This window comes from Macaca mulatta, chromosome 9 (assembly GCF_049350105.2).
Source record: "Macaca mulatta isolate MMU2019108-1 chromosome 9, T2T-MMU8v2.0, whole genome shotgun sequence".
Classification (NCBI taxonomy): Eukaryota; Metazoa; Chordata; class Mammalia; order Primates; family Cercopithecidae; genus Macaca; species Macaca mulatta.
Genome location: NC_133414.1, coordinates 22,982,610 through 22,994,481, shown reverse-complemented (window position 1 = coordinate 22,994,481; position 11,872 = coordinate 22,982,610). Strand labels below are relative to the sequence as shown.

General features: G+C 43.1%; 1 protein-coding gene across 1 annotated transcript; it reads left to right on the top strand.

Moving 5' to 3' along the window:
• The first annotated feature begins 7,209 nt into the window (after window positions 1–7,209).
• SKIDA1 (SKI/DACH domain containing 1) lies at window positions 7,210–10,308 on the top strand. The gene has a single exon (XM_028826056.2). The coding sequence runs from the start codon at window positions 7,210–7,212 to the stop codon at window positions 9,931–9,933; it is 2,724 nt and encodes a 907-aa protein (XP_028681889.1). The 3' UTR covers window positions 9,934–10,308.
• Window positions 10,309–11,872: the final 1,564 nt, after the last annotated feature.

Sequence of the window (11,872 nt, the reverse complement as noted above, 5' to 3'; positions counted from 1 at the left end):
TTATTTAGTCTATATCTGCCTCTCAACTTTTTTCTCATTCTTAGTTCAACAAGCCAGCAACCACTACTTAAGGTAGAGTAAAGCGCATCCCTTCCCAAGCTTTTTGGCTTGAAACAGAGGGAGATACAGAAAATGTTCAGATGGGGAAGTGGTTCCCTTTGTTCTTTCATTGTTTCTCTACGAACTGGTGGATACAAGGACAAACACTTACCTTCTCTTCTTTTTGCTCCAAAAACCAGACGTTCCCATCAGCCTTAAAATACACAATCCACCTTGAAAGTAACTATGGATGTCGGGAGAGTTTGTATTCCATTCTTTTTCGCTCTCTGCCCTCTTTTAGCGTAGGATTAAGTTGCCGAGCACGTTGCTGCAAGCTGTAGCCCCCCCCACCCCCCACCCCCGCCTTAGTGAATCGGTCACGTTTAGGACCCTCTAAGTCCATCCTAATTCTGCCAGTAGAATTGAGGATATTGGAGCTCTAAACTTTCAAAAGGAAAGGGGCCTGCAACTCTCCAGAAAACTTACAAATATCCCGAGATTTTTTACCATTGTGTTTTTGCACCACATTACCAAACACTATTTGCCAATAAATAATAGATATGTCTTTGAGAAAAGTATTTTTTTAACTTTATACTTAGCAATGCGCTGCTTAGACAGATGGAGTAAAAGGCAGGTTTGTATCGGCATTTAACGGAATGAGTGCGTTTTCCCTAACGTTTGTTGTGCCATGTGTTTTTTTTAAAACAAACAAAACACTACCGCAACTGAGAAAGGAAGTAGAAGTTTGAATTAAAATGTTGTGGAACAACTTTAAAGGAGACGTTTACTTGAAATTTATTAGTGTAAAAATTGGCCTCAGAAGTGAAAAGTAAGCTTTTCAAAGTTAAAAGACTTAATTTTCACCCTATGATTCCATAATAAAAAAGCGAATTTTCTGATTAATATGTGATACTGTCAGTGTTGAGTGTCCAGCTTTTTGGGCATTAGTGCCCAAACCTTGCTCAAATCTGATTATGATGTGATTTGCTGATGTCATGAATATGAAATGATACTTGTATATCCATAAATTCGAAGTTGTGATTTTTTTGTTTATTTTTCTTTTTTCTTTTTTTTTAATCTCCCGCTTTTTTGTAGGTTCCCAGTAGCTGCAGCAGTGAAAGACAGTGATTGGCTCCAGTGCTCCTAGAAGGATTTGGGCTGAAGCCAGGGGAACAGAACCAGAAGAGGATTCCCTTTCCAGAGACCATCAGGCTCCTCATGTCTTGTCTCTCCTCTCTCCCCTCGTGGTGGCTCAGGATTTCAGTATGGCTGAGCAGCCCATAGGTAGGCCTCAATGCTTGGTGTCACCACTTCAGTCTCTACATGTTTGGCCCTTGTGTAAAATAAACAAAAACTTGGGCAACCCTAACAAATTGTGGTTCTGGGTATTTGTGTATTATTTAATATCTGAAGGTCAAACTCTACTTTCTCTGATTTTTTTTCTTTTGCATTCAGGATGAATTGTGAAAGGCCCTTGTGTCTCATAGGAAAATATTGCAACAAAACAAGATAATTGGGGGGAAAGGCGGTTGCAGTAGGAAAAGTGGCTTTTCTTTGATAGCATTTAATTGGAATTAAAAGATTCTTGAGCTGTAAACATTCTTTATTTATTCAGCACACATAAGCAGGCATTGTTTTATCACCATCATAATTATGGTGTCCTTTAAACTGGCTGATAGCAGGAAAGATAAGGGAATGTGCTTGCAGATTCAGATCAAGTCTCACTCCTTTCTTTCTTTTCCTCCCTGTCCCCTTCCCCCCACCCTCCCCATTCCTTCCTTGGTCACTAGGGTCCCCCACAGCCCTTGAGATGAGAAGAGCAGGAAGATTGTAGCCTAACTGTTTCTTACATCATGAAAGTGATTTGTACCTCACTCTAATTTGATGCAATCCATAACCTCCTTGTCTCCTATGTATATAACTGGTTTTTAGCTTGCAATATATGTTATCTGGAGGTGCCTATTGCTCACCTGTGTAAAGTCTCATCCACTAGGATTTGTTGCTTTACCTTTGTCTAATTTAGAGAGCACACTCTTAGGGCTTTTTCAGAACAAAGCCTCACAAAAACCCCTTTACCTCCAAGGATTTGCAAATTTATAAAGGCTGCATTGAATTCAAGATGGGTCAGGGGGCAAAAAAAGGGTAGAAGGTCACTGCATTTTGATTATGGGTCAGTAGACAACATGGCATATACCCTGTGTCCCAAACTTCTGTTAAAGACAGGGTTTTTAAATGCCTAAGAACAGAGGGATGGGCCCTTTTGGAAACTTACCCTGATTTGTTTAAATGAACCAGAAAGAAAAAAAATTAAGGGAAATATACTAAGTTATCATTTGTTTCTCAATTTAGCCATTTTCTACTCTTCCATTCCCATTTTCCCATCCCAAAAAGCAGAGAAGATGTGATATTAGACAAACTTAGCTAAAGAACTGTTGAGATTTTATTGTCTTATATTCTCAACTAATTCAGCCATATGAGACTTTATGATTATTTTAAACTTTTATCTTGTGAATATTATAGTTACTTTTAGTTAACAGCACAAGGGGCTTCTTTTATTCTTTTAACCAGCATACTTACATTGTTGAGGCCTTTGTGATGTTCCTTACTCTTTTCTGTCTGAATTCACTTTGAACAAAATGTGCCCAGCAATCACTAAAACAAATGTATATGGTGAAGAGTTGTGTGGGGGGGGGGGTGTTGGGAGCGGTGATCCTCATTTAAATTATGCATGTATGGGTGAAAGCTTGGAAGGAAAAGGATTATTTTAATGCTCTTCAATACTTTAATTATATGACAGTTGTAGTGTAGAAATGCAAAAGTACTCTTAGGTTTTCCTTCAGGTTTTCAAAAGAACTTTCCCCATTAGTAAACTACTCCTGCAAATTGCTATTGCATTTCCCAGCTAACCATTTAAAAGACTGTAAATGCCGTGTGCATTACTTCGCTCCAGAGGAAAGAGGTCAGACTGAATTGCAATGGTATTTAAACATAAAATGCAGTGAAAATAAATCAAAATAGAGCATCTGAAGGTAAATCTAGCACATTCATATGGGATAAGTAAAGACAAATATGTTCATATTTTCATGGCCCTTCACTTTAAAAACTGAAAGTGCTGATTTTTTACAATAAATGCAGAAGTAAGTGAACATTAGGAATATATTTCAATCTGTATTTGCTAAAGAGGATTTTCCTTTTGCAAGCAGCTTTGTTTTCAAAGCTAAAGCACTTTTTACAATAGTGTGTAGATTAGGCATTCCTCACTGAGTAAATAATCACATTTAATTAAACTCAATGCATATTATACATGTGCCTAAATTCACAATAATTCCCTGGACCCACAGAGAAGGATATAGATATAAATGTTAATTTGGACATATCTATCCACATATGTACATGCATTTGAAAAACATAGAAGTTGATACATCTTTTCTTAAAAAGAATTTGAATACAGTCCATTATCTGAATTGGGTTCATCTTTTATTGTAGAGGCAGCTGACATGGTCAACAAATTTATCAAAGAAACCCCCTGGCTTTTGAAGAATAGTACTTTATACATCTGGATCTGCACATCAGGCAAAGTAAGTAAATTATTGCATAACTTTAAGCATAATTGATAACAGACACCTTTAATTTTTCATCCCCATTCTTTTGGCCAGCTTTCGCATTAATAATCTAAGCCATAAATGTTGGTAGCTATTGATCGAAATCCCCGGTGTGCATGCAAATCCATCTTAAAGTCCCCTGCCTTTCATGTGTGAGCACTCAGGGGCCTCTGCTAGATCTTTTTATCGGGATCGACCCCCAATGTGCCTGGAGAAGACCCCGGATATGCAACGTGTGCTGATGGCCACAAGAAAGCTGTCTGTCACATTCTGTGTTTGTGTGTGTATGTGTGCGTGTGCGTGTGTCTATGCACTCACTCGAGCAAGAGTGCTGGAGCCTAACACACACATACACACAAGGATGGGGAAGTTAAAGGAACAAAAGAATGTATTAAGAAGAAAGATGTGTAATAGTAGTATTAAAAATGTATAAGCGTAAAGGTGTCTGAGTGTACATATAGATACTTGCACAAAGTCAAATCCCCTAGCCTTAATTTTTCTCTATTTCACCCAACAGATTTGCCCTTAGTTAAACAACAACAACAACAAAAAAACTTAATAAGCTACTAGTTTTCAAAACTACCTATATTGCCAATAATTTTAAAGGTGGAAAGAGAGGAAGAGAGAGGAAAAGAAGGTAGTTTTGAAATGGCTACTAAATCATGTTGCTATGTGTAGGAGGACTGGGGGAGGGGGAAGAGAGAGAGAGAGAGAGAAAATCTAAACAGGAATGGAGAACAACTAAAACTACCTGGAAAAAAAAAAAAAAAAAGATGCTCTAGCCAACCTTTTATACTGTCTTCTCAAAGGCTTTTTCTGAGTTTACTATTTCTTGGCTGACTCTTTGGTCTAAATCTTAAAGCTGGGGGAGGGGAATGGGCGGGGGTGGGGGTGGGAGGGAGAGGGCTGGCAGTACTATATAAGTGCATCAGAAGGAATTTTAATACATTATTGTTGCTGGCAATAGAAAGACTCTCGTCATTCTACTTTTAGAAACAAACACGAGCATCTGCTTTTCCTGAAAACTTCGCTTTCTGCTTAAACCTTGTGCATTTTGCCTCTTGTGAAAGTGAAAGAGAAAAACGCAGTGTAATAGATCCAGATGCAAAAGAAAGCCAACTCGGTGGATGGTATTAGCTGTGACGAGGCATTGTTCATTGCTGCCTCTCGGTTACGTTTAAAGCCTGAAATATCACGAGATCCATTCAATGATCCTTCTTTCATTCAAGGGACAAAAATGTAATTTGCTGTAGCTCTGATTTCTTGGATGGAAATGCTAGCCTTAGATTTCAAAGGCAAGAACTAGACATCGCGGTTTGTACACACATTGATTAAGTTGAAGAGCGGCGATTACATCTGTGCTGAGTGCAAAAGTAGTTCAGGGGCTGACTTTTCAAATCCCAACCTCCTGAGTTACAGACTGTCTTAAATAGACTTCCTTAATTTCCGGATGCACTTCTTGAAATTCCCAATTCTCTTCAAAATTCCTGGGAAATTACAAAGGAGATGAGGGTGGGGGTGGGGAATTATGGCCGAGATTTCATCTTGTCAAGCAAACTACCTTTTTGTATGTCTGATTCCTCTGTTTTTATCTTTCTGTTTTCTTTTTTGGGCCATACCTGCTCGTGCCAGCCAGACCAGAGCAGAGGAAGCTGGAACTTTTGAATGTGAAGAAAGAAATTATTGTATAATTTTTTTTCTTGCAGGCTCAGAAATATCCGTTTATTCTTTTAATCACGCGGATGTGTCTATTTTTGGAGGAACAAGGAAACACATAAATGCCTGGGTTGCATTTATGTTGTAGTTGCAAACACCGAACAGTTAAGAAGATTTTGCCGAATTTTGCAAAGCAGCCAACGAGCCGCCTTGGGATCGTGGTAATGCGACTGGGAGGACCCTTGCTCTCATTTGGCAATATTTTGGATATCCTTGAAAATGACACCAAAATATGCCTTAATTTGACTAAGAAGAGGTTAAACCACATTGATTTTCATCCAAAGTGATTTTGTAAAAGCAGATGCTTGACTTTGATGGAAAAACTGGGAGTTGTGGAAGATTCACCTAAACTACCAACCCAAAGCATCACAAACCACTGAAACAGTCTGCATCGTACATCAGCACTTTCTTTTCATTGTTATTACGTAAAACCTCTGGAAGCACCTTGGGCGTTTGACATTTTCTTTTCTTTGCTGCAGAAGGAAGCAATCTGCTCCCTGGAATTCTGACCTGTGGTGAACAGGACCCTGGCAAAGGCTTTGCTGGGGACTCTTGGACGATCCCGCCTCCAATCCAGTACGGTTAATTGTGGAAAAGTGTACACATTTCTGGCTTATCTATGCTTTGTTATGGGTCTGACGTGAAACTACCTCCTCCCCACCCCACCCCCCAGCAGAGAACCGAAATCCAGTTGAATTGTTACAGTGTTTCAGAGCTGGAGCCTTGAACTGCTTCCCTGGTCAAATAACTTTGTTTCTGGTTGTAAAAAGGCATTTCAGGGGGAAAAAAAAAAAAAAAGGAAAATCGAGAGAAATTCCAAACGTAAGTCCGCACTGGGGTGGTTCACGGGGCGGGTTTAACTTTGGAGCTCCTAGCCGGTCTTCTTCCCCACTCCTGTAAGGGAAATACCAGGCTATTCTGCACATTTTCGCTTAAGCTCCATTTTCCAAAAGGAAAAGGGGGTGGGGTATATCTCTTTCGGCTTGATAATGTTTTTTAAATGCTTTTCTTTGAAATGATAATAGCTGTATCGGTAAAATGCAAATAAAGGAAAAAATAGGCAGTATTTCTTTAAAGGCGAATATACGGTGCGGGTTTTTTGTTTTTTTTTTTTTTTTTTTGGTTTTTTTTTTTCTTCCTTAACCGTACACACACTGCTTCTGATGAAGTCTGTGAGTCAGGCTGTTTCTGAGCTCCGATAGTTTAATGGAAAGATTTATATACCGACTGTATTATTTACTTTGGGAGGGGAGGTGGCAGTATAAGGGTATGCTAATTAGTGGGAGATTTTGGGGGGAAGGGGTGGAATATCAATTTTTATTGCATCACCTGTCAGGAGTGTCCAATCAGCGCTGGCTTTAGGGGAATTAATTGATGAAGGTGTCTCCGGACGAGCTCACTTCACTCTGTCATTTTATTTGTAGCTAAAGCAGCGGCGGGAATAGCAGCTGCATTTCTTTTCTCTTTCTCCCTTCACATTCCATTATCATAGTGCTCCAATGGAGAAGGAAGGAATAGAGGGGCCCAGGTACTGATCTGCATCGGGGACTCAGACCAACACACTGGCAGATCAGAAACCGGATGGTTTTTTCCCTCTTTTTTAAAAAAACGAAAACAACAACAACAAAAAAGCAAGAATCAAGTCAGTGTAATTTCATGGGGTTCCCCCCCCCCCAATAATTTCGCCTAGAGTTTGGCACTTCCTTCGCCGGGAATAACAGTCTTTGTTATTTTATTAGCAGGATGCCTTGAGACACACGCAGCATCTGGCGGAGGATTAACATACATACATGTGTATGTATGCGTCACGTATATATTTACTGCAAATGGTGGGGATCATTTAGTGCCCGAGATGGGAGACCTGAAGTCAGGTTTTGAAGAGGTGGATGGCGTGAGGCTCGGCTACCTCATCATTAAAGGGAAGCAAATGTTTGCTCTCTCCCAAGTCTTCACAGATCTGCTGAAAAACATCCCGAGGACGACCGTGCACAAGCGCATGGATCATCTGAAAGTGAAGAAGCACCACTGCGATCTGGAGGAGTTGCGGAAACTCAAGGCAATCAACAGCATCGCCTTCCACGCAGCCAAATGCACACTCATCTCCCGGGAAGACGTGGAAGCGCTCTACACCTCCTGCAAAACCGAGCGCGTCCTCAAGACCAAGCGCAGGCGGGTCGGCCGGGCCCTGGCCACAAAGGCGCCGCCGCCAGAGCGCGCCGCCGCCGCCAGCCCCCGCCCGGGATTTTGGAAGGACAAGCACCAACTTTGGCGGGGCCTGAGCGGAGCCGCGCGGCCCCTGCCAATCAGCGCGCAGTCCCCGCGCCCGGGCGCCGCCGCCGCGCGCCCCGCCGCCCATCTACCTCAGATTTTTAGCAAATACCCCGGCTCGCACTACCCGGAGATCGTGCGTTCGCCCTGCAAACCCCCTCTAAACTATGAAACTGCCCCGCTCCAGGGAAACTACGTCGCCTTCCCCTCGGACCCGGCTTATTTTCGGAGCCTGCTGTGCAGCAAGCACCCGGCCGCCGCCGCCGCCGCCGCCGCTGCCGCCGCCGCCGCCGCCGCCGCCGCTGCCGCCTATTACCAGGCATCCGCGGCCGGGCCCCAGCCCAAGGCAGCGGCGGGCGCCAGAGGCCCGGGAAGCCTGAGCTACCGCTGCAAACGCAAGCGCGGCGGCACCAAGGACTGCTTGCTCGCGCCCCACACCGGCGCGCGGCGCCTGCTGCTGCTGCCCAGGTCCTACAAAGCCAAGGCGGCCGCGGCGGCGGCGGCGGCGGCGGCAGCGGCTGCGGCTGCCGCCGGGGCCACTTGCCTGGAGAGGTTTCATCTGGTCAACGGTTTCTGCCCGCCTCCGCACCACCACCACCACCACCACCATCACCACCACCACCACCACCACCGGGCCCAGCCGCCGCAGCAGAGTCACCACCCCCCTCACCACCACCGGCCGCAGCCCCATCTGGGCAGCTTTCCCGAGAGTTGCAGCAGCGACTCCGAGTCCAGCTCCTACTCGGACCACGCGGCCAACGACTCGGATTTTGGCTCCAGTTTGTCCAGTTCCAGCAACTCTGTGTCCTCGGAGGAAGAGGAGGAGGAGGGAGAGGAGGAGGAGGAAGAGGAGGAGGAGGAGGAGGGGGGCAGCGGGGCCTCGGATTCCAGTGAAGTCAGCTCGGAGGAGGAGGACTCGTCCACCGAGTCGGACTCCAGCTCCGGCTCCAGCCAAGTGTCAGTGCAGAGCATCCGATTCAGGCGTACCAGCTTCTGCAAGCCTCCCAGCGTGCAGGCGCAGGCCAACTTCTTGTACCATCTGGCCTCTGCCGCCGCTGCAACCAAACCCGCTGCTTTCGAGGATGCCGGCAGACTTCCCGACCTCAAGAGTAGTGTCAAAGCGGAGTCGCCGGAGGAGTGGAATCTGCAGAGCTGGGCCCCCAAAGCGTCTCCGGTGTACTGCCCGGCCAGCCTGGGGAGTTGTTTCGCAGAGATAAGGAACGATAGGGTATCTGAGATTACATTCCCACACTCTGAAATTTCCAATACTGTAAAGAGAACTGACCTGACAATTAACTGCCTGGCAGAGGGGGCCTCTTCACCTAGCCCAAAGACAAACAATGCATTTCCACAACAAAGAATACTCCGAGAGGCTAGGAAATGCCTACAAGCAACTCCTACTACACACTGTGCAGATAACAACACAATAGCTGCTAGGTTCTTAAATAATGATTCTTCAGGAGCAGAAGCAAATTCAGAAAAAGATTCCAAAATCCTTCATTGTCCTGAATTTGCTACGGATTTGCCCTCTTCGCAGACTGATCCTGAAGTGAACGCTGCAGGAGCAGCAGCAACTAAAGCCGAGAATCCCTGCACTGACACAGGTGACAAGACATTGCCATTTCTGCACAATATTAAAATCAAAGTAGAAGACAGTAGTGCTAATGAAGAATATGAACCTCACCTTTTTACAAATAAGCTAAAGTGCGAGTGCAATGATACAAAGGGTGAGTTTTACAGTGTGACTGAGAGTAAAGAGGAGGACGCCTTGTTAACCACAGCCAAGGAAGGTTTTGCATGCCCTGAAAAAGATACTCCTTCCTTAAATCCACTGGCTCAAAGTCAGGGCCTTTCATGCACTTTAGGTTCTCCAAAACCTGAGGATGGGGAATATAAATTTGGTGCCAGGGTAAGAAAAAATTACCGGACACTAGTACTGGGAAAGCGACCTGTCCTTCAGACACCTCCAGTCAAACCAAATTTGAAATCAGCTAGAAGCCCTCGTCCTACAGGTAAAACTGAGACACATGAAGGAACACTGGATGATTTTACAGTTATAAACAGACGCAAAAAGGTAGCCAGCAATGTAGCATCAGCAGTGAAAAGGCCATTTAATTTCATGGCAAATTTTCCTTGTCCACCATCACTCATTATTGGGAGAGATGGGGACTTGTGGCCGGCGTATTCCTTAAACACCACTAAGGATTCTCAAACTCCTCACAAGGCCCATCCTATATGGAAATGGCAGCTGGGCGGTTCTGCAATACCTCTTCCACCTAGTCACAAATTCAGGAAATTTAATTCATAAAAATGTTTTGGAAGATATTTTCTTGAAGCATATTACCTTCCTTTTGTTGTAAACTGCACAGGATGGTTTGTACAAGTCCGTTAATGTGTTACACCCCCTTTGGAGTCCTGGTTTATCGCATTTTGAAGACAGAAATCGGATTACTTTTTTTCTGTTGCGGGTTTTTTTTTTTTTTTTTTTTTTTTTTCTGGAGTAGGGTGGGGGTGGGGTGGGAGAAGGGTTGGTTTACATTCCACAGACTACTTCAGGCTAAAGACTCAAGTAAAACTCAGTTATTACCGTAGAGCTGGAACACTTTACTGTTTCAATGCTAATAATGCACCCGGTACCTCAATTCAACTGCTACAAATAAATGTCAAAAGGTTGAATAATAAATATTACAATGAGCCATTAAGTTTATGCACTAGATTTCAGAGCTGAAAGTGTAACTGTTAATTCAGTGAAAGTTTGTTAGGTTACATGGTTACACAGTGAGGTGAGGTGAGGTAGCAAGAAGTTTCTGTGAGCCCAAAATGTTATTTTCTGGAGCTCTTGTTTGTGGGGTATCTTTTTCTTTTGACTCCCCTCATTCTCTCTTCAAGAGTAGTTGCACTTAACTTTTTTTTTTTTTTAGTGGAAAGATTGGGGTGTGAGTCCTGATTAAATGCTAGTAAAAGCTGCCTCATACATACTGAGTAAAATAAATATGGAATTGTATTTTTTTTGTAAAGGGTGTGATTTTACTTTTAAAGCCACTCCTTGCAATTGGAAAAGTCCGTTTTGTGTTCTCACCCAAAGGTTTTAAATAAGGTGACTCTTACTATAGTCCTGCTTATCTTGTGGTCTGAACATGACTCTTCAAACTCCCAAAACAATTGAAATATATATATATATATATATATATATATATATGGTTTTTTTGGTTTGTTTTTTTTAGGAGAGAGTCTCGCTATGTCGCCCAGGCTGGAGTGTAGTGGCACAATCTCAGCTCATTGCAACCTCCACCTCCCAGGTTCAAATGATTCTCCTGCCTCAGCCTCCTGAGTAGCTGGGATTACAGGTGCGCGCCACCATGTCCGGCTAATTTTTGTATTTTTAGTAGAGGCAGGGTTTCACCACATTGACCAGGCTGGTCCCGAACTCCTGACCTCAGGTGATCCGCCTGCCTTGGCCTCCCAAAGTGCTGGGATTACAGGTGTGATCCACCATGCCGGGGCTGAAATATTTCTCTTAATAGCAGAATATTTTATGGTTGAACTCTTGATAGTGACAAATCAGTAAATACAACCAAGAAAAAGAAAATGAGAGGTCAGAGTTGCAATACCCCAAATGAAAAATAACAGTTTTTTCAGGGCTTTTTGGTACCAGAACTCAGGCACTTGGATTTTATTACCTTATATTTTTTCTGCATCTCTCTAAAACTTCTGTTTTCAGACCATCCTGTGTATAGAGCAGGAGAGTTTCTACTGCAAGTGACAATCAGAGGTGACTATCTATATTTGCACTTAAAATCAAAGTAGTTCAACATGCAAATGCTAGGGTCTAGCCCTGGATAAGGGCCATGCTGGTGTACTGTGTTGTGATGATGGAAGCAGTAAATCAAAATTATGGAAATTTGCACTGTTGAAAAGCATGCTTTAGCTTTATTTTCAATTAAAAACACTGTTTAAAATTCCTGGTTCCATACATTTCTACTTATTCCAGATTGAAGAAGGGTTAACAGGATTGAATGGTTTTGTTGACATTTTCACTTGTAATGTTTTTACCTGAAAGAAATGCATTTATTGGGTGTAGTGTTTTGTTGTGATACTATGTGACCGAGGCCAGTCAGGTTCTGTGCAAAACACTGGTGGATTTCTTTCTAAGTAACAACAAAACTTTACAAACTTGTTACAAATCAAGTAGGAAAAGTTTCAGGCTTAAGAAAGTGAAGCAGAGATCAGTGATTGTTTTAATGAAA

What these genes read in the sequence shown, in the direction of transcription:
- SKIDA1 (XM_028826056.2), top strand. Translation starts at nt 7,210, where the DNA reads ATGGGAGACCTGAAGTCAGGTTTTGAAGAGGTGGATGGCGTGAGGCTC.